Genomic DNA, 23,436 nt, shown 5'->3' with positions numbered 1-23,436 from the left:
GTAACCCCCCCCCCCCCCCCCAAAAAAAAAGCCACTGGTTTTTAATAAACAGATTGTTTAGCAGTGGTAAGTGTCAGAATGTTTGTTAGGTAGATTGATAGAAATGTTTCCCTAAGCATAAAAGGCCTTGGCTTTGCACTCATTTGTATCTTGTTCTCAGTGGACTTGAATAGACAGGCGAGGTTGTGTATGCTGGGCCCCGTTGTTTGTATGTGAGTGACACAAATACACAAACTGAGAACGTAAGAGGTGTTTTTCTCTCTTTACCTTTTTATGGGTTGCTTCTTAGTAATGTTAAAATTCTTGTAGAAAGAAACATAGTGGTACTTTTAGAACTTAGAGTGTCTGATCAAGATTTGGGTTTGGTGAAAAGTCTTTTTCTGGAGACTGCTGGCTGAACAAAAGAGGCTTGTGTCACACAACCTTGCCCTTTTGGGAGACACTCCCTGCTGCCTGGCTCAAGAAGCCTGAGGTGATCTATTGCCAGAGGAGAGGTCTCATCAAAGGGCATCGGAAGTCAAAACGGGGAGGCCTCTCTCCCCTTGAATGGCGCCCCTGTGCTCCGTGCTGCTCCCCTGTCTCAGCACTGCTGGATTGTACCCTGTGACGCAGTGGTTAAAGGGCCTGCTGTCCTCCATGGGGACCGCAGTGCCAGCTTGTAAAGCACAGTTGCCTGGAAACATTGAAATTCTGACTTCAGCCTCCGAGATTTAAGCCAGAAAAGGCATCACCGTATAACGGGGCTCTTGGGAGCTGGAAAAGCATTTCCTCAAGCAGGTCCAGGACATATTCCAAGTGGCTGTTATGTTTCTAAGCTCTTCAGTTATTTCACAATCGTTTTGTGGCATATGAACCAAAAGCCCCATTTTAATGCAAGTTCACTTCCACATACTAAATATGCTCCAGCCCTTCCTGAAATTTTGCAATGATTGTGTTCCCAGTGAGTGTTGCATGAGGGCCCATGTGTGGTGCTCACCAGATGTTCTTACACAGGAAGTCCTTGTTCCCGAAGCCTCGGAATTTGACGAATGGGAGCCAGCAGGCGCAGCCCTGGAGGGCCCTGTGACTGCCGTCCTCCCCACATGGCAGGCGCTGACCGCTCTGGACTTGAGTCACAACAGCATCTCCGAGATCGATGAGTCTGTGGTAGGCTCTCCACGGGCTGACCAGACCCTGGGGTTGGGTATTTAACCTGGCTTTTTCTAGAAGGACCATCGAAAACCTGTATCCGGTGCTCTGTGCATTGCCTGCAATTTTTAAGTTAATTTCAAAGTGGGGTTATTTAAACAAGGTGAGGAGTGCTTAGAACCAGATGAAGTATATTAATTGCATGTACATTTGATAGAACAGAAATACAGTAAGTGGTGAAATTTATTCCCAGGGAGTGTAGCAGAAAAGTCAGTCCATAGGTTCCAGGGACTTCCCTGGTGGTCCAGTGGTTAAGACTCCTTGTTTCTACTGCAGGGGGCACAGGTTTGATCCCTGGTCTGGGAACCAAGATCCCGCATGCCGTGTGGTGCGGCCAAGGTGCGGCCAAAAAAAAAAACGGTTCCAGATGTGCCCATGTTAAGAATGACATCCAGATGGTACTTGGACAGGGCAGTAAGAATGTGATTCCTGAATTTGTGCCTCAGTGGGTGTAGGTAGGGTTGAGGAAGGACGTCCCTCCTCCTGCGTGTGGCCTTGCTGTTTGTCCTTTTCACAAGGCTGGTGATCCATGAAAACAGTGGGTCGTGCTCAGCTCTGGAGCCCCTGTGCTATTCCCGGAGGACGTGCTGCTGGGTGGGTACTGGGAGGTGTCACATCAGGGGAGGAAGCATCCCAGGGTGTCTTATCACCATGTCCAGGGGCCACAGAAGGTCCAGCCTCCCAGGGTAACATCATGTGTTATCTTTTCTCTCATGAGAAACTGATTCCAAAGATTGAGTTCCTGGACCTGAGTCACAATGGAGTGCTGGTCGTGGATAACCTGCAGGTAATCAGTGTCTTTGGAGACCGCCACTCCCTGTGGGCTTCTCACGAGCTCCCGTTCTCCTGAGCTCCAGGAGGCCGAGGCCGCCTTGGGAGTCCGGCTGTGCGCTGGGGTTTCTTGCACGGGCACTTGAAGGGTGTCTGGGTCACCAGAGCTTTGTCATGGCAGGGGCTGCTGCCCTTCTCTCTGGGTTCCAGCATTGTGCTTACGGAGCGTTTGTTGCTCTAGTTCCCAAAATTAGAAAAGATGTGTAAATGCAAATGGAGCGTGATGAAGATGACATGCCGCCATCGTGAAGCCGACAGCCTCCTTTTCAAAGCTCGCGCCTACCCTGTGGGCCATGTTGCCCTTGCGGAGGTGCAGCTGGGCTGTAACCTGTGCAGGGAAGAAGGGTCTCCCTTCCCAATGACTGTCAGAGGGAACAGAGCTGACCTGTGGAACTGGTCCTTTTAGGTTGGAAGGCTCATCACACCCTTAATGTCAGTCCTCTTTCTTTGGAACCTTGACCTTAACCGCTTTACCCTGTTCTTGATGCCACCACAGCACCTGTACAACCTTGTGCACCTGGACCTGTCCTACAACAAGCTCTCCTCCTTGGAAGGGGTTCACACCAAACTGGGGAACATCAAGACCCTGAATCTGGCGGGCAACCTCCTGGGGAGTCTGAGCGGCCTGCACAAGCTCTACTCCTTGGTCAACCTGGATCTCAGCGACAACAGAATCGAACAGGTGAGCCGTGCCCCAGGAGGGTCTCGGGGTTCTGGGGTGGCTGTGCCTTGGCGTTGATCACTTTAGCGAGAATGGTAGGCTCTCTCTCCTTGGCCGTCAAGTGTGTTGCTACGTGGCTGACGTGTTAAAGAAGGGCCGCGGGGACTGCCTTGCAGATGGAGGAGGTCAGGAACATTGGCAGCCTCCCGTGTCTGGAGCACGTGGCTCTGCTGAACAACCCTCTGAGCATCATCCCCGACTACCGGACCAAGGTTCTGGCTCAGTTTGGAGAGCGGGCCTCAGAGGTGAGCTGCCTGGGGAGGGTCCGCTGCAGCTGACATCTGCTCACGTACACTTGCCTGCTGCAGAAGGATGTCCTGACCCTGAGGGGCCTTTCGGATCTGGGAAGTCTGCTGCCTCCCAGGAAAAGGCTCCCTTGCCCTTCTCCTCTAAGGGGCTGCCGGCTGCCGTGCTTCCTCAGTGGGCTTCCCATCACCTCTGTCAGGTTCTCAGGCTGGGGGGCTCCCCAGGAACCCATAGGCACAGCCTGAGGGTGGAAAGACTGTCTTCAGCTTGTTAAAAAGTAATGTTAATTGTAGGCAAGGTCAGAAATAATATATTTAAAATAATTACATTTCCTGGACAACTTCTGGCCATAGTCTGACCACAGACCTGAGGGGTTTGCCCACCTGGGCCCGGGTCAGCCAGCCCAGTGTCTGCTGAGTGGCCACCCGCTGCCCCACCAGCCCGACAGGCTTCCCCTTGAGCAGCCTCCCCCCCACCCCCCCATCCCACCCAGGACAATACCTGGGAGTCTGTTTGCATCCTCTCCCCCCCATGCCCTCATCTCTTTTCAGCCCCAAGTGCCCCTTTCTCCATGCTGTCACCAAGACAACACTCATAAGATGTCACTTCCTCCCCTCTCTGGCTCCCGGGGCCTCGGTACCTTCCCTCATTCGTTCCCACTGCTGACCCTCACCGCCTGCCGGCCCACAGCTCCCTTTTGCACTTGCAGGTGGGGTCCCCGCCCTCCTGCCTGCTTCCCATGCCTTTGTCCTCCCAGTTCCCCAGCCCAGAAGTCCCTCGCCTTGTTCTTTGCAGATCTGAGTTCTGCTGTAATTGGAGACTTAGTTCAAGGCGCCACCTACCCCACCCCCAGCCACCCCAGAGGCCTTCTCAGTGGACCCTGCAGCCCTGCCTTCCCTTCCTGGAGAGGGACTCCTAGAGCTGGGCTAGGCAGTGTGGGACCTCCCCGGGCCGCTCCAAGGAGCTTCCAGGTCACTTCCATGGGTGGCAAGGAGCTCCCTCCCAGCAGGCTGAGCCTCCGCAGCCCCCTGTGTCCTCGTGGGGCCCGGCCCACGCCTCGGCGGGACCCTGCCGTTTGCTCCCTCAGTGCTTGCCAGCCCCTGTGCTGATAGCCATTCTGTGGACACTGTAGGTCTGTCTGGACAACACAGTGACCACAGAGAAGGAGTTGGACACCGTGGAAGTGCTAAAAGCGATTCAGAAAGCCAAGGAGGTCAAGTCCAAATTAAGCAACCCCGAGAAGAAGGTGGGTCTTTGTGTGGGAGATGGGAGGAGGGGTGGTGAGGGGCCAGCCGAGGAAGGAGCTGGCTCACAGTGAAACTGGGCCAGGAGGGACTCAGGGCCATGGAGTCCTGGCGGCACCCCCTGCCCCTGGGGCTGCATGAACGCGGGCTTTCACACCCCTTCTGTTCTCATCTGTGAGATGGGGGTGGCGATAGGACCTGCCGCACGGGGCTGCTGAGAGTTAGTCAAGACCTCCTTCCTTGTCACTGATGTTTGTGAGACCCATGAGCTCCTCACATCTCTGGCTCTGTCAGTTCTGGTCTGCTGGATCTGTCTCTTCTCCCCGGCTGACTCAGCACTCCTCCTCAGGTCGGTGAGGATTCCAGGCTCTCTGCTGTCCCCTGCATCCGACCCAGCAGCTCCCCTCCCGCCGTGGCCCCCACCTCTGCCTCCCTGCCCCAGCCCATCCTCTCCAACCAAGGTAATCATGTGTGTATCATTCTCCCTAGCAGAGCCACCCATGTCCTGCCTGGGTCCCCAGCTGGGCTGGGGTTGGGGGAGAGATGCCAGCACCTGTTCCCTACATGGTTCAGATGCAGGCAGGGCACGGCGCAATGACCAGCCCCCTCAGGGGGGCGCGTGGCTGGGGGGGGTGCCTGGCTTGATTTCTCTTGTTTGCTTACTGAGGACTCCCAGTTGCTCTGACATGCACACATCCAGATCCTCTAGGGTACCACGGGGTGTGCTCTTTGAACAGGCTCAGGGCTGCTAGCCCATAAGGACCCCACTGGCTGCAGGCAGCGTGGGCAGAATGTCTCCTTGTTAACGGGAAGCGAGGGCCGGTTACTTGCCTAAGTCGGGCACCCGACCCCTGTGTGGGGAGCGTGCCTCATCACCACAGCCCTCATGGTATGCCCCAGCCCCAGACGCTGTGTTGGTGGGGCCGAGATGGGCTGTCTGTGGACCCATGGAAGACCAATCCCTTTCACCCACCCACTGTCTTAGCGTTTTCAAAGGGCTTTCACCTCTGAACCCAGGCATCCTCGGAGATGAGTGAGTGAAGCAGGTCCCATGAGTGTCTGCTGGCCCGGCCCCCACGGAAGAGGGGAGGGTGTGCCGTCCCGAGTGGAGCCGAGGCTCGGGACACACAGGAGAGAACGCCGCCCGCCCGGGCTCCTGGAGACGGAAAACTTGGTGTGAGGTCTTGGGAAAACAGTTTGACTCTATGTTTCAAGAGCCAGAAAAACGTTCCCACCCCATTGATCGGGGAACCCCACTGGTGGGGATTTTATCTTAGCAGGATAAGATAACAGGGAAGTGGGAAGTGAAATGCTCACCGCAGCACTGTTTATGCTAGCAAAACATGGGCCATGCCGGACGTCAGAGAGAGAGGAAGATCAGGCTGTGGTCCAGAGTTCCCTGCAGCCATCACAGCCGAGAGGGGAGGCTGGATAAGAAGGGAAAAGTGCTGGGTTAAGTCAGAGAGCCTGCGCAGGGCAGCGCACTGAGGTCACAGCCATGGACGTGAGTCAGAGTGGACGGGGACGTTGGTGCCAGAGTAGTTGTCCATTGGCTTTTGTAACACCCTTGACTGAGAAATTTTGGTTTTATTTTTTTACGTAAAAGGGGAGGGGGTTTGTATCACTGAAGATGCTTCCCTGACCCTGTCTCCTGCCCAGGAGCCAGAGCCCTCCTCAAGCCCTCCGCCCTGTGCTGCCCGTCACAGCCCTGGGGGCCTGTGGGGGGACCGCACGGCTAGGCTCTGGGGACAGGGAGACGCGGCTGGTCCCCAAGGCCAGGGAGCAGCCTGTTCTCAGTCAGCGCTTGTTGAGTCGAGGAATGAGTGAGTGTGAGCGAGTGAGCGAGCCGCGGGCAGTGAGAGAGGCGTCTGCCCCCGTGGCCGCAGCTGCAGGCAGCGCTGCCTTTGGTGGCGAAGCATCTGCACCAGCCAGGCCCGGGCCTCAGACCCCTTCCTCGCGGCCCCTGCTCCTGGGGACACGCCACGCAGTGGCTCGCCGTAGCCCTCCCCTGCCCACCCCTGGACATTTAGACGTCGCCTCCAGATCGCACCTCTTATAAATAAAACTGCAGTGGATGTCTCTGTGTGCACATCTCTTTCCTTTTGGTGAGAAACAACAAAGGTCGGGCCCCATCTGAGCATTCTGCTGTCCCCTGTCCCATCCTCTGAGTGGCCCTGTGTGACCCCTTGTTTGTACAGACCACAGTCCAGGAAGGAAGCAGAAAGACTGTCCCTATCCACATTTCCTCAGCTTCAAACAGGGCTTGGGGGGGTAGTGACAGAAAATGTTGTTTTTTTCTTGCTAATGTGGAGGAATCCACAGAAGTTTGTGTTCAGCCACGTGCTGCTGGACCTTGCCCTGCATGGGCGAGGATTTCTCCCTGGGAGGAGCAGCTTTGCTCCCAGCCCAGTTCTATAGAAGTGAACATACTTGTGAATAAACAGCCTCCAGGGGCCTGCCTGGAGGGGGTGTTGTCCAGTAAACACCAGGCCTCTGGTCATCTCAGGAGCTGTTAGCCAGCTTATTGGAGCCATGGAGGGTTGTGGATACAGGGACTGATGTGCCAAGTGCCAGAGTTGATTCTCCAGCCAGGTCCAGGGGCTGAGAGGAGGCCGTAGAGACGTGGTTAGGAACAGGCACCTGGGCTGGGTCACTGGTGTTCGTATCCCAGCTTTCCTGGCTGTGGTCCCTTAAGCAACTTGTCACCTCCCGAAGCTCTGTTTTCTCTGTTCGACTTCATCGATTCTAAGATGCACACATTTTCACCTTGTGACTTCTCTGAAATTGAGATGCATCTTTCAGTCAGTGGCGTCTCATAGTTGCTGTCAGCCAGCTGGTATTCGTGACGGAGTTGTGTGAAAACCTTCCGTGGACACCTGCTAAGACCACGATGGCGCCACGTCTACGCATCTTAGATTTGATGAGCTTTGGTAAATAATGGGAGGCGTGCATGAGCTAACACTGGGGAAGCCCTTAGCACTGCTCCTGGTCCATCGGGAGCGGTCAGTAAGGGCTTCCTGCCTGCGTCCTTATTGGAGGGTTTCAAGATGACCAGGACAGTGCCCCTGAGGAACTCGGAGCCTCTTGGGAAGATGAGCTGTACCCCCAAGGGAGAAGGGGGCAGAAGGATTTGGGGCATTTGTGGAAGACAGAGGTCTGTCTAGAGCAGAGAGGGCTTTGCAGTGGAGTTGTACGTGAGGTGGATCTCAAAGGACGGTAGGATCTGAGCATGTGAGGGAGGAGGGGGTGGATTCCTGGAGAGAACAGCACGCTTCATGCCTGGCTGTGTGCCTGCCACCCTTCCTGCCTGTACACAGCCCCCGCTGCTTCGCCCTGGGGGGTGTCTGGGCTTGGGCCATCTGCCTGCCTAGCCCGTGGGTAGAGGACCTGGGCTGTGTGAGTTGTCCTGACCCGAGGCAGCAGCTGAGCTGAATGAGGGTCTGTGACCTCTGGAGCTCTGAGTTCTCTGAGTCATGTTATTGGGCCGTGGTGACTGGTGGTAAAGCCAGACTATAGAAGCAAGCCCTGGGCTCCTCCAGATTTCTGCGAAACTGGGGGTGGACACCCAGCATTCATCCAATCAGCTGCATTCGGGAGAAAGTTAAAAAAGATTTTATCCTCAACCAGTCTAGAAAATGTCTGTTGCGAAGTAGTGGGCCCAGATGAGCTGTAGTCATACAACAGCCTCAGCAGGCTTTAAAAGCAGCCTGAGTGAGTCAGAGCGTGCTGTCCATGGAAGGTGGCCCAGGGGAGGGTCAGTGGGATGTGTCCTGTGGGAAGCTGGGCATGGGTTGTGCTCGCCGGCCCTGGAGGAAACCTGAGCCTGCAAGAAGGCCCAGCCTTCCAATGAGGGGTCTGGTGCCCGTGTGTCTACAAAGCTCCACAGGGATGTTGGGGTGGGGGGTGGGGAGGACTTTGACCATTTCCCCGGGAAGAGGCTCTAGGAGCAAACACGTTTAAGGCTCTTGATGGACATATTGCCAAACTGCTCTCTGAATGGGTGGGGCAGCTCGCACCCCAGTGCCTGCCTCTGCCTGTTCAGGCCACACAGCCTGACCTTTGCCAAAGTGATGAGGCAAAACTTGCCTTTCTTTGACGGCTCAGGAGGGTGAACTTGTATCTTGTGTCACGCCCATTGGCCGTTCATTTGTGGAATGTCTGTTCATTCTTTGCCGTCTCCTAATGGGATTTCTGATTTTCTCCCCCCATTTTTTGTTATCTCTAAGAGCATTTTATAGATGAAAGATACAAGCCCTTGATCGATATCATGAGCACTTTTTTCTCATGTCATTTAGGTTTCTGTTTTTACTTACAGAAGTTTAGTTTTTATGTAGTCACACCTCAATTTCTTCCTTTGGATTTAGGCTCAAAAAATCTCTCCCTACCCTGAGATTAGATCAGCAGTCATTTGTTCTTCTAGCTATTTTAAATTTCAGTTTTTAACATTTTCTTCTGTAATCCCCGTGGCTGGGTTTGGGGGTTTGATTAGCCCCCAGCCATGCCGGTAGCCCCAGGGCCCAGCCCCATTTGTTGAATGGCTGCTCTCCCTGCCCCGCCTGCCCCTGGTCTCTCCAGGAATTATGTTCGTGCAAGAGGAGGCCCTGGCCAGCAGTCTCTCATCCACTGACAGTCTGACTCCCGAGGACCGGCCCATTGCGCAGGGATGCTCCGATTCTTTGGAGTCCATCCCTGCAGGACAGGTAACATCCTTCTCCTGCTCCTAGGGGTTGGTTACCTCTGCGGCCAGCTCTTCTGCCTGAAGCTGTCTGGAAGTAGTAGGTGGCCCGGCTGGAGTTGTGGCAGATGCTGCCGGAGCTTGGTGTGCTCTGCTTTGTGATTGAGGGTCTGTTTAGTTAGCATCTGTCTCTCTGTCTCTTTCTCTGGGCTGATGGGAATAGGCAGTTTTCTCTCACTGGGCCCTGGGGGGCAAAGTCGGATAACCCTTAGTGCATGTGAGCAGACTCCCTGGGGAAGGCAGTTCAGAAGACCCTGGGGGGACTTGTTTGGGTTCCAAACCCATCAGGCAGTTTCTCCCCTGCTGTCTGGCACCCCTGGGCCATTTTGTCCATTCCTGCACATCAACCTGATAATCTGGGACATGCTGTGACTCTTCTGTGGCTGCTCCTCAGGGGCCCTGAGCTGCTACTTGTGTCTTGGGAAGAAAGAGGACAGCAGGTGTGGTGCGAGGGGCTTATTTGCTGTGTGTGAGTGGGGAGAGTGTTTGGTACCTGGCCCTGCCCAGCCCTGTCTCTGTTCACCAACACAGTGTCACAGCCATGTGCCACTGGGGCAGTGGGCAGAGCCCTCGCTCTGTCCCTGCACTCTCTCTTTACCCTCTCCAGGGTCACAGTAGGAAGCTCCTGAGCCCTAGCTCTTCCCCTGCTGTCATTGGGAGACCATTGGGAGGGCCTTGCCCGGCACTGCACAGCCTCTGCTCACCATGTCCTCTGCTGGCCCAGTACCAAATTGGAAGATGGTCCACATGGATTCTCTGGGATGGCACAGGGAACATTCAGATACCAGACCTGGAGGCACAAGCTTAGCTGCAGAGGGCAAGAGGCTCTGGCCCAGGGGTTGGGAGTGTGGGCTGGGGTCAGACAGACACGAGTGGAAATCTTAGCCCTGCTTGCACTGGCCATGACTGGGTGAGTCTCTCTGCCTTTCTGGGCCCCAGGATCCACCCTAGGGTGGAGTGTGGGGATAGCGAGGAGTCTCCTGCAAGGCCATGAGGGAGGGCTCGGGCCTGGCACCCAAGTGAATGCCAGGGCATGGCAGCGGCAGGTAGGGGCTGACCACGATTCCTTTCCTGGCAGGCACCTTCCGATGATTTAAGGGACGTGCTGGGAGCTGTTGGCGGTGCAAGGTAAGGAAGAGTCTGTCATGGAAGGCATTCTGGGCCTTCCGCATATGCTCAGCTGTGGGCTACCAGTAACCAAGATTTTATTAAAAATCTGTTCACAGAAGTCCTACAGAACTATTTCTTCCTTTAAATAAATAAACACAGATGAAATAGGCTCTGGTCTGTTTCCAGGTTGTAATCCCTAAACTTGGCCTTGACACATGTTATCCTACACTAGGGGTCAGCAGATCAAGGCCAGTTTAGTTCACTGCCTGTTTTGTACAGTCTGTGAGCTAAACATGATTGTTCCATTCTTACAGAGCTGTTATTAAAAAAAAAAAAAAGATGTGGCTGGGGTAGCCCCCAAAGCCTCAAGTGTTTACTCTGACTCTTTACAGAAGAGGTTCCCCAACCCCATTCTACATACCCTTTTTCACAAGGGCCAAAAGAAGCCGAGAGGCACTTGAATTTATTATTTTTTTTAAATTTTTATTCGAGTATAGTTGATTTACAGTGTTGTGTTAGTTTCAAGTGTACAGCAAAGTGAATCAGTTATACATATACATGTATCCACTCTTTTTTAGATTCTGTTCCCATATAGGCCATTACAGAGTATTCCCTGTGCTATACAGTAGGTCCTTATTAGTCATCTATTTTATATATAGTAGTGTGTATATGTCAGTCCCAGTCTCCTAGTTTATCCCACCCTCTCCTTTCCACCCGGTAACCATAAGTTTGTTTTCTATGTCTGTAACTCTGTTTCTGTTTTGTATATAAGTTTATTTGTACCATTTTTTTAGATTCCACATGTAAGCAGTATCATATTTGTCTTTGTCTAACTTCACTCAGTATGACAATTTCTAGGTCTATGCCAGTTGCTGCAAATGACATTATTTCATTTTTTTTAATGGCTGAGTAGTATTCCATTGTATATACGTACCACATCTTCTTTATCCATTCACCTGTCGATGGGCACTTAGGTTGCTTCCATGTCTTGGCTATTGTCAATAGTGCTGCAGTGAACATTGGGGTGCATTTCGAATTATATGGTATATGGCCAGGAGTGGGATTGCCGGGTCATGTGGTAGTTCTATATTTAGTTTTTTAAGGAACCTCCATACTGTTCTCCATAAAGGTTGTACCAGTTTACATTCGCACCAACACTGCAGGAAGCTTCCCTTTTCTCCACACTCTCTCTAGCATTTATTGTTTGTAGTTTTTTGGGGTTTTTTTTGGCTGTGTTGGGTCTTCATTGCTGTGCATGCGCTTTCTCTAGTTGCAGCGAGTGGGGGCTACTCTTCTTTGTGGTGCACGGCATTCTCATCGTGGTGGCTGCTCTTGTTGCGGATCATAGGCTTTAGGCGCCTGGGCTTCAGTAGTTGCAGCATGTGGACTCAGTAGTTGTGCCATGCGGGCCCTAGAGCATACAGGCTTTGGTACTTGTGGCACGCAGGCTCTAGAGCGCAGGCTCAGCAGTTGTGGTGCACGGGCTTGTTTGCTCCACAGCATGTGGGATCTTCTCAGACCAGTGATCCAACCTGTGTCCCTTGCTTTGGCAGGAGGATTCTTAACCACAGCGCCACCAGGGAAGTCCTGTTTGTAGATTTTTTGATGATGGCCATTTTGACCAGTGTGAGGTGATACCTCATTGTAGTTTTCATTTGCATTTCTCTAGTAATTAGTAATGTTGAGCATCTTTTCATGTGCTTTTTGGCCATCTGCCAAAGAGATGTCATCTTTAGAGAAATGTTTATTTAGATCTTCTGCCCATTTTTTGACTGGGATGTTTGTTTTTTTGATATTGAGCTGCATGAGCTATTTGTATATTTTGGAGATTAATCCCTCGTCAGTTGCTTAGTTTGCAAATATTTTCTTACATTCTGTGGGTCACCTTTTCGTTTTGTTTATGGTTTTCTCTGCTGTGCAAAAGTTTTCAAGTTTAATTAGGTCCCGTTTGTTTATTTTTGTTTTTATATTCATTATTTTAGGAAGTGGATCAAAAAAGATAATGCTGCAGTTTATGTCAAAGTGTTCTGCTTATGTTTTCTCCAAGAGTTTTATACTATCTGGTTTCTCATTTAGGTCTTTAATCCATTTTTGAGTTTAATTTTGTGTATGGTGTTGGGGTGTGTTCTAATTTCATTCTTTTACATGTAGCCATCCACTTTTCCCAGCAGTATTTATTGAAGAGACTGTCTTTTCTCCACTGTATATTCTTGCCTCCTTTGTCGTAGATTAGTTGACCATAGGTGTGTGGATTTATCTCTGGACTTTCTATCCTGTTCCATTGATCTATATTTCTGTTTTTTATGCCAGTACCAAACTGTTTTGGTTACTGTAGCTTTGTAATATAGTCTGAAGTCAGGGAACCTGATTCCTCCAACTCCATTTTTCTTTACCAAGATTGCTTTGGCGATTTGGGGTCTTTTGTGTTTACATACAGATTGTAAAATTTTTTGTTCTAATTCTGTGAAAAATGCCATTAGTAATTTGATAGGGATTACATTGAATCTGTAGATTGCTTTGGGTAGTACAGTCACTTTCTCAATATCGATTCCTCTAATCCAAGAACATAGCATCTCTCTCCATCTGTCTGTCATCTTTGGTTTCTTTCATCAGCATCTTATAGTTTTCTGAGTACAGGTCTTTTGCCTCCTTAGGTAGGTTTATTCTTAGGTATTTTATTCCTTTTGTTGCGATGGTAAATGGGACTGTTTCCTTAATTTCTCTTTTCTGATCTTTCATTGTTAGTATACAGGAATGCAGGAGATTTCTGTATATTAATTTTGTATCCTGCAACTTTACCAGATTCATTGATGAGCTCTAGTAGTTTTCTGGTAGCATCTTTAGGATTTTCTATATACAGTATCATGTCATCTGCAAACAGTGACAGTTTTACTTCTTCTTTTCCAATTTGGATTCCTTTTATTTCTCCGATTGCCGTGGCTAGAACTTCCAAAACTATGTTGAATAAAAGTGGTGAGAGTGGACATCCTTGTCTTGTTTCTGATCTTCGAGGGAATGTTTTCAGTTTTTTACCATTGAGAATAATGTTAGCTGTGGGTTTGTCATATATGGTCTTTTTATGTTGAGGTGGTTTCCATCTGTGCCCGCTTTCTGGAGAGTTTTTATCATAAATGGATGTTGGATTTTGTCAAAAGACTTTTCCTGTATTTTTGAGATAATCATATGGCTTTTATTCTTCAATTTGTTAATAAGGGGTATCACATTGATTGATTTGCATATATTGAAGAATCCTTGCATCCCTGGGATAAATCCCACTTGGTCATGGTGTATGATCCTTTTAATGTGTTGTTGGATTCAGTTTGCTAGTATTTTATTGAGAAGTTTTGCATCTATGTTAATCAGTGAGTTTCTTTTTTTAAGGTATCTTTGTCTGGTTTTGGTATCAGGGTGACAGTGGTCTCATAGAAAGCTTGGGAGTGTTCCTTCCTCTGCAGTTTTTGGGAAGAGTTTCAAAAGGATAGGTGTTTAGTCTTCTCTAAATGATTGATAGAGTTTGCTTGTGAAGCCATCTGGTCCTGGACTTTTTTGTTTGTTGGAAATTTTTAAATCACAGTTTCAATTTCAGTACTTGTGATTGTTCTGTTCACATTTTCAGTTTCTTCCTGGTTCAGTCTTGGAAGGTTGTACCTGTGAAAGAATTTGTCCATTTCTTCCAGGTTGTCCATTTTATTGGCATATAGTTGCTTGTAGTAGTCTCGTATTATCCTTTGTGCTTCTGTGGTGTCAGTTGTAACTTACCATTTTTCATTTCTGATTTTATTGATTTGAGCCCTCTCCCTTTTTTCTTGATGAGTGTTTAAAGGTTTATCAATTTTGCTTATCTTTTCAAAGAACCAGCTTTTAATTTCATTGATATTTTCTAGTGTTTTCTTTGTCTTATTTATTTGTGCTCTGATCTTTATGATTTCTTTCTTTTGTTCTTTCTCTAGCTCCTTTAGGTGTGTAAGGTTAGGTTGTTTGAGATTTTTCTTGTTTCCTGAGGTAAGATTTTATTGGTTCCCTCTTGAACTGCTTTTGCTGCCTCCCATGGGTTTTGGATTGTCATGCTTTCATTGTCATTTGTCCCTAGGTATTTTTTGGTTTCCTCTTTGGTTTCTTAGTGATCAGTTGGTTGTTTAGTAACATATTGTTTAACCTCCAAGTGTTTGTGGTTTTTTTTACAAATTTTTTTCCAGTAATTAATTTCTTTTTTTTCTTCTTTTTTTTTTTTGGCTGCATTGGGTCTTCTGTGCTGCGCTTAGGCTTTTCTCTAGGTGCAGCGAGTGGGGGCTACTCTTTGTTGTGGTGCATGGCCTCCCAGTGTGGTGGCTCTTCTTGTTGTGGAGCACAGGCTCTAGGTGCACAGGCTTCAGTAGCTGTGGTGCACAGGCTCAGCAGTTGTGGCTGCATGAGCTTAGTTGTTCCCCAGAATGTGGAATCTTCCTGGATCAGGGATCGAACCCATGTCCCCTGCATTGGCAGGCGGATTTTTAACCACTGCACCACCTGGGAAGTCCCTGTAATTAATTTCTAATCTCATAGCGTTGTGGTCGGAAAGGATGCTTGCATGATTTCAGTTTTCTTAAATTTACCGAGGCTTGATTCGTGGCCCAAAATGTGATCTGTCCTCGAGAATGTTGCATGTGCACTTGAGAAGAAAGTGTATTCTGCTGCTTTTGGATGGAATGCCCTATAAATATCAATTAAATCCACCCAGTTTAATGCATCATTTAAGGCTTGCGTTTCCTTATTTTCTGTCTGAATGATCTGTCCATTGGTGTAAGTGGGGTGTTAAAGTCCCCTGCTATTATTGTGTTACTGTCAATTTCCCCTTTTATTTTTATTTTTTATTTTTTAAATGCTGTTAGCATTTGCTTTGTATGTTGAGGTGCTCATATGTTGGGTGCATATATATTTACAATTGTCATATCTTCTTCTTGGATTGATCCCTTGATCATTACGTAGTGTTCTTCCTTGTCTCTTGTAACAGTCTTTATTTTAAAGTCTATTTTGTCTGATATGAGTATTGCTACTCCAGCTTTCTTTTGATTTCCGTAAGCATGGAATATCTTTTTCCATCCCCTCACTTTCAGTCTGTATGTGTCCCTAGGTCTGAAGTGGGTCTCTTGTAGACAGCATATGTACGGGTCTTCTTTTTGTATCCATTCAGCCAGTCTATGCTTTTTGGTTGGAGCACTTAATTCATTTACATTTAAGGTAATTATCTATATGTATGTTCGTATTGTCATTTTCTTAATTGTTTTGGATTTGTTTTTGTTGGTCTTCTTTCTTCCCTTCTTCTTTTGTTCTTTTGTGGTTTGATAACCGTCTTTAGTGTTGTATTTGGATTGCTTTTTCTCTTTTGTGTGTGTATCTATTGTAGTTTTTTGGTTTGCAGTTCCCATGAGGTTTTGATATAGCAGTCTATGTACAAAGTTGTTTTAAGTTGCTGGTCTCATGATTTCAAATGCAGTTCCCATTTCCTGCATTTATACTCTCTTCATGGTTGCTAGTTTTGATATCATATTTGTGTATGGGTGATTTCCTACTATTACTTTATGTTAGCCTTTACCGGTGAGCTTTCTTATTGTGATTTTCTTATTTCTAGTTGTGGTTTCTTTCCCTCCCCTGCCACGCCCCACCTCGCCCAGAGAAGTTCCTTTATCATTTGTTCTAAAGCTAGTTTGGTCATGCTGAATTTTCTTAGCTTTTTTTTTTTTTTTGAATTCTCTTAGCTTTTGTCTCTGTCAAATCTGAATAAGAGCCTTGCTGGGTAGAGTATTCTTGGATATAGGTTTTTCCCTTTCATCACTTTAAACATATCATGCCACTCTCCTCTGGCCTGCAGAATTTCAGCTGAAAAATCAACTGTTAACCTTATGGGGATTTCCTTCTATGTTATTTGTTTCTTTTCCCTTATTGCTTCTAATATTTTTTCTTTATGTTTAATTTTTGTCAGTTTGATTAATATGTGTCTCAGTGTGCTCCTCCTTGGGTTTATTGTGTAAGGGCCTCTCTGCTTCCTGGACTTGGGTGACAGTTTCCTTTCCCATGTTAGGGAAGTTTTGGGCTATAATCTCTTCAGATACTGTCTCAGGCCCTTTCCCTTTCTCTTCTTCTTCTTCTGGGACCCCTATAATGCGAATGTTGGTGTGTTTAATGTTGTCCCAGAGGTCTCTGAGACTGTCTTTATTTCTTCTCATCCTTTCTTCTTCATTCTGTTCCGTGGCAGTGATTTCTGCCACTGTCTTCCAGCTCATTTATTTGTTCTTCAGTCTTATATTCTGCTATTGATTCCTTCTAGTGTATTTTTCATTTCACTTATTGTATTGTTCATCTCCATTCTATAAATCTTCTCTTTGTTAAACATTTCTTGTACCTTCTCAGTCTGTGCCTTCATCTTTTTCTGAGATTTTGAATCATCTTTACTATCATTACTCTGAATTCTTTTTCAGGGAGATTACCTGTCTCTAGAGGAGCTTGAATTTAAATGTGAAGGTCCTAAGACCCATCTAGCCCACTCCCCACCCCCTCACCTGTGAAGGCCACTGGGTGCCCCTGAAGGGGACTGTTGTCAAGTTAGTCCATGCCCTTGAGCACTCATTGCCTTTGGGGCTTGTGGCCAGCATCTGAAGGACTGAGAAGTCTTCATGACGTGGGCAGGATTGCTTTGGATGCCTATGGTCTGGGCCCTGGGAGTGTGGTGACCCCAGCCTCCCAGCACCTCGGCTCCCCACCAGGGTGCTTGCTAGGAGCAGACCCAGCTGTTTAGCAGGCTTGGAAGACCCGTGGGTTGGTTCTTTAGGGCCAAGGGACAGCAGCAGGACTGGTTGTGGGAAGTGGGGGTATCTCAATCCAGTACGCCACTGAGCTGGCTTCTCCCCACACAGCCCAGAGCACGCAGAGCCAGAGGTCCAGGTGGTGCCTGGGTCCGGCCAGATCATCTTCCTCCCCTTCACCTGCATCGGCTACACCGCCACAAACCAGGACTTCATCCAGCGCCTGAGCACGCTCATTCGGCAGGCCATTGAGCGGCAGCTGCCTGCTTGGATCGAGGCTGCCAACCAGCGAGAGGAGGGCCACGATGAGCAGGGCGAGGACGAGGAGGAGGAGGAGGACGGTGCTGAGAACCGCTACTTCGAAATGGGGCCCCCGGACGTGGAGGAGGAGGTGGGCGGTGGGCCAGGAGAGGAAGAGGAAGAAGAGGAGGAAGAAGAGGAGGAGGAGGAGGAGGGTGAGGAGGAGCGCCTGGCTCTGGAGTGGGCCTTGGGCGCAGACGAGGACTTCCTGCTGGAGCACATCCGCATCCTCAAGGTGCTCTGGTGCTTCCTGATCCACGTGCAGGGCAGCATCCGCCAGTTCGCTGCCTGCCTTGTGCTCACTGACTTCGGCATTGCCGTCTTCGAGATCCCGCACCAGGAGTCCCGGGGCAGCAGCCAGCACATCCTCTCCTCCCTGCGCTTTGTGTTCTGCTTCCCACACGGCGACCTCACCGAGTTCGGCTTCCTCATGCCGGAGCTGTGCCTGGTGCTCAAGGTGCGGCACAGTGAGAACACGCTCTTCATCATCTCAGACGCCGCCAACCTGCACGGCTTCCATGCCGACCTGCGCGCGTGCTTCGCCCCGCAGCACATGGCCATGCTCTGCAGCCCCGTGCTCTACGGCAGCCACACCAGCCTTCAGGAGTTCCTGCGCCAGCTGCTCACCTTCTACAAGGTGGCAGGCGGCTGCCAGGAGCGCAGCCAGGGCTGCTTCCCCGTCTACCTGGTCTACAGTGACAAGCGCATGGTGCAGACGGCCGCTGGGGACTACTCTGGCAACATCGAGTGGGCCAGCTGCACGCTCTGCTCCGCCGTGCGGCGCTCCTGCTGCGCGCCCTCCGAGGCCGTCAAGTCCGCCGCCATCCCCTACTGGCTGCTGCTCACGCCCCAGCACCTCAACGTCATCAAGGCCGACTTCAACCCCATGCCCAACCGCGGCACCCACAACTGCCGCAACCGCAACAGCTTCAAGCTCAGCCGGGTGCCGCTCTCCACCGTGCTGCTGGACCCCACGCGCAGCTGCACCCAGCCGCGGGGCGCCTTCGCGGACGGCCACGTCCTGGAGCTGCTCGTGGGCTACCGCTTTGTCACTGCCATCTTCGTGCTGCCGCACGAGAAGTTCCACTTCCTGCGCATCTACAACCAGCTGCGGGCCTCGCTGCAGGACCTGAAGACCGTGGTCATCGCCAAGACCCCTGCACCTGGGGGCAGGCCTCCGAGCCCCCTTGTGGATGGCCAGCCCGCTGAGGGCAGGGCTGGGTAAGACCAAGCACGGGCTTTTGGGGGCTGGGGGTGGGGGGGCTGGCCGACACCACGCACCCCACCCAGGTCTCCACCAGCCCCCTCAGTGTCGCCCTTGATGCTGGGCTGCTCCTTGTGTCCCAGGGCTTCAGAAGAGGCCCCGGAAAGCTGTCCTCCCACAGAGCTGGGCTGGCCCAGTTCTCCACCACTTAGAGCCTGGCTATGTCCCCAGGCTCCTGCTTCCACCTCACCTGGCCCTCTCCACTGGGCCCAGGCGCGGCCTCGAGGCGTCATGCACGCCCCCTCTAGGCTCGCAGTCCTGTGGCTGGTTCTGTGAGCTGGGGGTCTGCTTCAGGCAACATCTGCCTCCGACTCCCAGCTCCAAGCCTTACCCTTTGGTGAGCCCCACATGCCTGCTCAGGGGACCTCTCTGTGTGTAATTTTGTGAGTCCCTTCAAAAGGAACCTGTTAGCTGAGAGCAGCAAGGTCTGAGTGTGTGAGCTGGGTGGTCACTTTGTGCAAAGCTCCTTTTCTTCGTGGGGGAGACTGAGATGCAGAGAGGGAGGAGTCGGCAGCCCTGTCCTGTTCTTCCTCGCTCTCCTCTCCTTCCCCTACTCCTGCCCTCAAGCCTGGCTTCCCTTAGGGGCATCTGATCTGGGGTTGGGGTATAGTGGCCTGGGGGTGCGGGGGGAGGCGCGGGGCATGGTCACACCGACAGTTCACCCCTGCCTGGGGCTCAAGAGAGCCCAGTGCCCCTTTCTCCGGTTGCTGCCCCCAATTTCATGTATGCTGGGGCTTCCCTACCTGGGCAAGGAAGCCCTTCCTTTTCGGCCTTCCTGTCCCATGAGGCACAGTCTAGCTCACTTTCTCTTCCATCCTGGTGGACAGTGGAGACCCTTTCCTCACCCCAGCATCTCACAGGGCCTGCCTTCTCTCTCTAGCCCAGCCCCTCAGCTGATGCTCCCAAAGGGCGTCCAGTCTCTTCCTGCCTGAATCAGGGGTCCCTCTTATGCCCAGCTCAAGTCCCATGTCCTCCATGGAGACCCCTGATGCCTCCAGGTACTGGAGAGCTGCTTGTGTCAGAGGCGGCCTTTCATGGCCATCTCTCCATCTCCCTGCCCCTGTGATGAGGCTTCAGACGGTGACACTTTATCTCAGTTTACCCGCCACCTCCAAGCCTGGCTGGACCCTGCCCACCGTAGGGACTGCATGCAGAAAGCAGGCGCCCTGCTTCACCCCAGCAGACGCATCTCTGCCCCAGGACAGCAGGAGGGCAGCCCTGCTTGGGGGCGTTTGGCCCAGTACAAGATCAGGGCCCCAGAGATCTCTTTCAACAGCTGGACTGTCCAATTGAGAGGATGACATCCAGGACTCCCCACTGACATGTGGCTACTGTAGGCTGGTTGCAGGGGGCTTGCAGCCTCCATGAGGGTTCATTCTTTCCTTCCTCCCCACATCCCGCCCTCCCTCTCCCCTCTTCCTTCCATCGTTTTTTAAATGTTTATTATTTTAGCTGCGCTAGGTCTTCATTGTGGCTTGCAGGATCTTTTTTTTTCTTTTTTCTTTTTTGGCTGCATTGGGTCTTTGTTGCTGCGCACAGGCTTTCTCTAGTCATGGTGAGCAGGGGCTGTTCTTCATTGCGGTGCATGGGCTTCTCATTGCAGTGGCTTCTTTTGTAAAACACAGACTCTAGGTGCATGGGCTTCAGTAGCTGTGGCTCGCGGGCTCTAGAGCGCAGGCTTAGTAGTTGTGACACAAGAGCTTAGTTGCTCTGTGGCATGTGGGATCTTCTTGGACCAGGGATCGAACCTGTGTCCTCTGCATTGGCAGGCAAATTCTAAACCACTGAGCCACCAGGGAAGTCCCCATAGGGTTCTTTCTGAGCGTTGTTTGATCTCGTGCTTGGAACAGACCAGGGAAAGCCCAGTGTGGCCACATGCAGTGGTGGCCGAGTGGGATGAGAGTCTGGTCCACCTGAGGAGGCCTCAGAAGCAAACTAAGGGGCAGTTTGAGTTTTTGGTTCTCAACTCCGTGTGCCCCAAGGTCCCAGCCCTGGGCACCTTGGTCCATGCTCTGGACTCTGGAGTGGCACTTCTGACACCTTCACTACCTTCTCAAAATGGTTTTTCAGCCCATGGGTGACCTCTGTCTTTCTCAGCCCTGCCCCATCTTCCCATCTCCCTCCCAAGAGAAAGGGCCCGGCCCCTTCCCCCTGCTGTTTGGTATTCCCATAAGGATCCAAGGTGAAACCCCCAGATGACCGCAGAGGTGGTATGTGGTACACGAGTTCCCCTCACGTTGAGGTTACACGTGGGATATGAATCTGCATTCAGGACCCACGTGTTAATACGGTCTTTCTTGGCGGGTTGGGAGATGCAGTGATGACCAGCATCTCCAGGAGGCCCTGGCAGAGGCTCCAGCCCCAGCCCCAGCGGAGGTCCCAGCTCTAACCCTGTCAGGGGCCTCAGCCCCAGGCCTGGCAAAGACCCCAGCTCCAGCAGAGGCCTCAGTGCCCGCTTTGGTCCCGACGGAGGCCCCGGCAGAGACCTCAGCAGAGACCCCAGTGGGGGCCTCAGCCCCAGCCCCAGTGGAGGCCCCCGCCCAGTACCCAAGCGAGCATTTGATCCGGTCCACATCGGAGGAGAATCAGATCCCCTCGCACCTGCCCGCCTGCCTGTCGCTCCGGCACATCGCCAGCCTACGGGGGAGCGCCGTCGTTGAGTTCTTTCACAGCAGCATTGCCGAGGTAGGGCCGGCTCCCCTGTGGGGGAAGGTGGCACGGTGGTCCTGGGGCTGTGGCAGGCTCGTCTTGGGGTCAGCCTCAGGTTCCCAGGCTTCTCCCCCAGCTTCAGCTCTTCACAGGTCTGAGGACCTGAGTAGGGAGGACCTGGGGTGCCCTCCCCTGGCCAGGTGTCCCCTCCATCCCTGCCTCCCCCTGCAGTCATTCCTAGCCTGAGGCCCCAGGCGGACCCCACCGCACACTGTCCCCCACCCCTCACCTCCTCCCTGCTTCCAAATTTAAAAACATGTTGATGAGACGTGCTAGGGGTCCCACGCCTCCCCATCCAAGGCCGTGGGCCCGTCCCCGGGACGGCATGTCTCTGGCTGGTGGGGCTGGCAGGGGCCCCCTCCCTGGAGGCTGGGAGGAAGAGCTGCGTGCCCTGGCCACCCTCCTCTCCTGCAGGCCCCAACCTGGCCCCTCTGTGTCCAGGTGGAAAATGAGGAGCTGCGGCACCTCCTGTGGTCGTCGGTGGTGTTCTACCAGACCCCGGGACTGGAGGTGACCTCCTGTGTGCTGCTCTCCACCAAGGCCGTGTACTTCGTGCTACATGACGGCCTCCGCCGCTACTTCTCGGAGCCGCTGCAGGGTGGGCACTGGGGCCCGAGGGGGTGGGCGGGGTTCTGTCTCTGGAGCCCCTGTGCCACCTGAGGCAGCAGTGATTCGGGTGCACTGGGCCAAACATCTCTTTTCTAAGGAAGGGGGGTGATGACAGCACTTTCCTCCTGGAGCTGTCACGAGGCATGTGAGGCCAGGTGTGAAAGCGCCCAGCCAGGCCCCATGAGTGCCCGGGACCCAGGCATGATTGGGGGGGGCGGGGGGGGCTTGGCAGCCTCTGCTCCTTAGGACCTCAGTGGGCGCCTTAGCCAGCAGCCTGTCCTAGGGCTCCTGCTGTCTCCAGAAGCAAAGCTCAGACTGTGGAACACATTTCCCAAGAGGCCTTGTGCACATAGAGGTGGTGGTGGCTCCTTGCCAGGCCTCAGTGGACCAGGCCATCAAGGAGGCCCATTCCTGCTCCAGGCAGCTGCACACCTGGGACCCTTGAGCTCACCCAGCACGGCTGCCACCATGTTTGGTCCTTTTCTCTCTATCACAGATTTCTGGCATCAGAAAAACACCGACTACAACGACAGTCCCTTCCACATCTCTCAGTGCTTTGTTTTAAAACTCAGCGACCTGCAGGTGGTCAATGTTGGGCTCTTCGACCAGTATTTCCGGCTGACGGGTGAGTGGCCACTGTGCTTTGCCCTATTTTGGGTGAAGGCAAGTGTCACCGGTGGGCTTCCACCTTCACATGTGGGTGCATTATTGCAGGCAGAGTTTATCTGCTCACAAGCCAGTTCACCGGAGCAGAAGGAAGCAGCTTCAGGAACTGCTGAGAGGGCAGAACTCATCCCTAGGACTTGGAGCGGGAGGCTGGGACAGAGGCAGCAAAGTGCTGGGTGGGCGGGCAGAGTGGGCCCTGGACTCATGGGCAGGATGTCTCTGACTCATACTTCCTGAAGAGAGAAAGCTAAGCTTTTTCCCTAATGCCTCTGTATTCCCTTCCAGAAAAATGTCACAGCCCTTCCGGCCTGAGAAATGGCCATCTCCGCAGGTCCCATGATCCTTCCCCATGAGGGCCTTCCTAGCCCTGGCTCTGTGGTCCTCAGGTCCAGGCTGACCTGCTAGAGACTAGAGGTGGCTCCAGGGGTGGGGACAGGGCTGGGGGAGTGGCAGCCTGCAACCATGCCCGGCCCCTTCTCCTGCAGGCTCCTCTCCAGCGCAGGTGGTTACCTGCTTGACACGGGACAGCTACCTAACACACTGCTTCCTCCAGCACCTCATGGCTGTGCTCTCCTTGCTGGAACGCACCCCTTCACCTGAGCCAGTCGATAAAGACTTCTACTCTGAGTTTGGAAACAAGACCACAGGTATCCCCACCCAGCCTCGGGTCTCCTCGGCAACTCCGAGGGCTGCAGCAGGCCTGGGAGTGACCTCACAGTGCCGCAGCGCCCTCTCTGCTCCTAGCTCTCTTCCCCTCTCTTCCTGCTTAGGCAGCGAGGGTTTTCCATGGGCTTTTCCATGGCAGAGTCTCTGTCCCAGCAAATCCACCACCATCCAGCATCTCGGTGTCTGCTCTGCACTGAGCTGCTGGCCTGAGGGTCTCTGCCTGAGCGTGGGGGCTTGGAGCACTCTCTTCTGCTTCTGACAGACACGTGACTCATGCTACCGTCTCTGGGTGGCTTGGGGCTGCTGGTGACCCCAGCACCACCACAGGCCAGTCCAAGGCTGCAGCCCCGGTGGCATCTCTCTCTGCA

General features: G+C 52.2%; 1 protein-coding gene across 8 annotated transcripts in view; it reads left to right on the top strand.

Moving 5' to 3' along the window:
• Positions 1-23,436, top strand: part of NISCH (nischarin) — a 38,427-nt gene that overhangs the window by 13,769 nt on the left and 1,222 nt on the right. For 2 of the 8 annotated variants that reach the window (XM_057705004.1, XM_057704998.1), the window contains 13 exons: positions 994-1,146; positions 1,907-1,975; positions 2,516-2,701; positions 2,857-2,985; positions 4,119-4,232; positions 4,580-4,691; positions 8,806-8,930; positions 10,044-10,093; positions 16,966-18,375; positions 20,731-21,103; positions 21,542-21,725; positions 22,233-22,361; positions 22,888-23,049. In XM_057705004.1, the coding sequence (XP_057560987.1) occupies positions 994-1,146; positions 1,907-1,975; positions 2,516-2,701; positions 2,857-2,985; positions 4,119-4,232; positions 4,580-4,691; positions 8,806-8,930; positions 10,044-10,093; positions 16,966-18,375; positions 20,731-21,103; positions 21,542-21,725; positions 22,233-22,361; positions 22,888-23,049 (3,196 nt within the window). Of the gene's footprint in view, positions 1-993; positions 1,147-1,906; positions 1,976-2,515; positions 2,702-2,856; positions 2,986-4,118; positions 4,233-4,579; positions 4,692-5,247; positions 7,027-8,805; positions 8,931-10,043; positions 10,094-16,965; positions 18,376-20,730; positions 21,104-21,541; positions 21,726-22,232; positions 22,362-22,887; positions 23,050-23,436 lie in introns of those variants that run through there. The other 6 variants (XM_057705002.1, XM_057704999.1, XM_057705001.1 and 3 more) reach the window with 6 other exon arrangements.

This window comes from Hippopotamus amphibius, chromosome 13 (genome assembly GCF_030028045.1).
Source record: "Hippopotamus amphibius kiboko isolate mHipAmp2 chromosome 13, mHipAmp2.hap2, whole genome shotgun sequence".
In the NCBI taxonomy this organism is placed as follows: Eukaryota; Metazoa; Chordata; class Mammalia; order Artiodactyla; family Hippopotamidae; genus Hippopotamus; species Hippopotamus amphibius.
The sequence above is the reverse complement of the archived record's forward strand: the minus strand, read 5'-3'. Positions and strand labels throughout refer to the sequence as shown.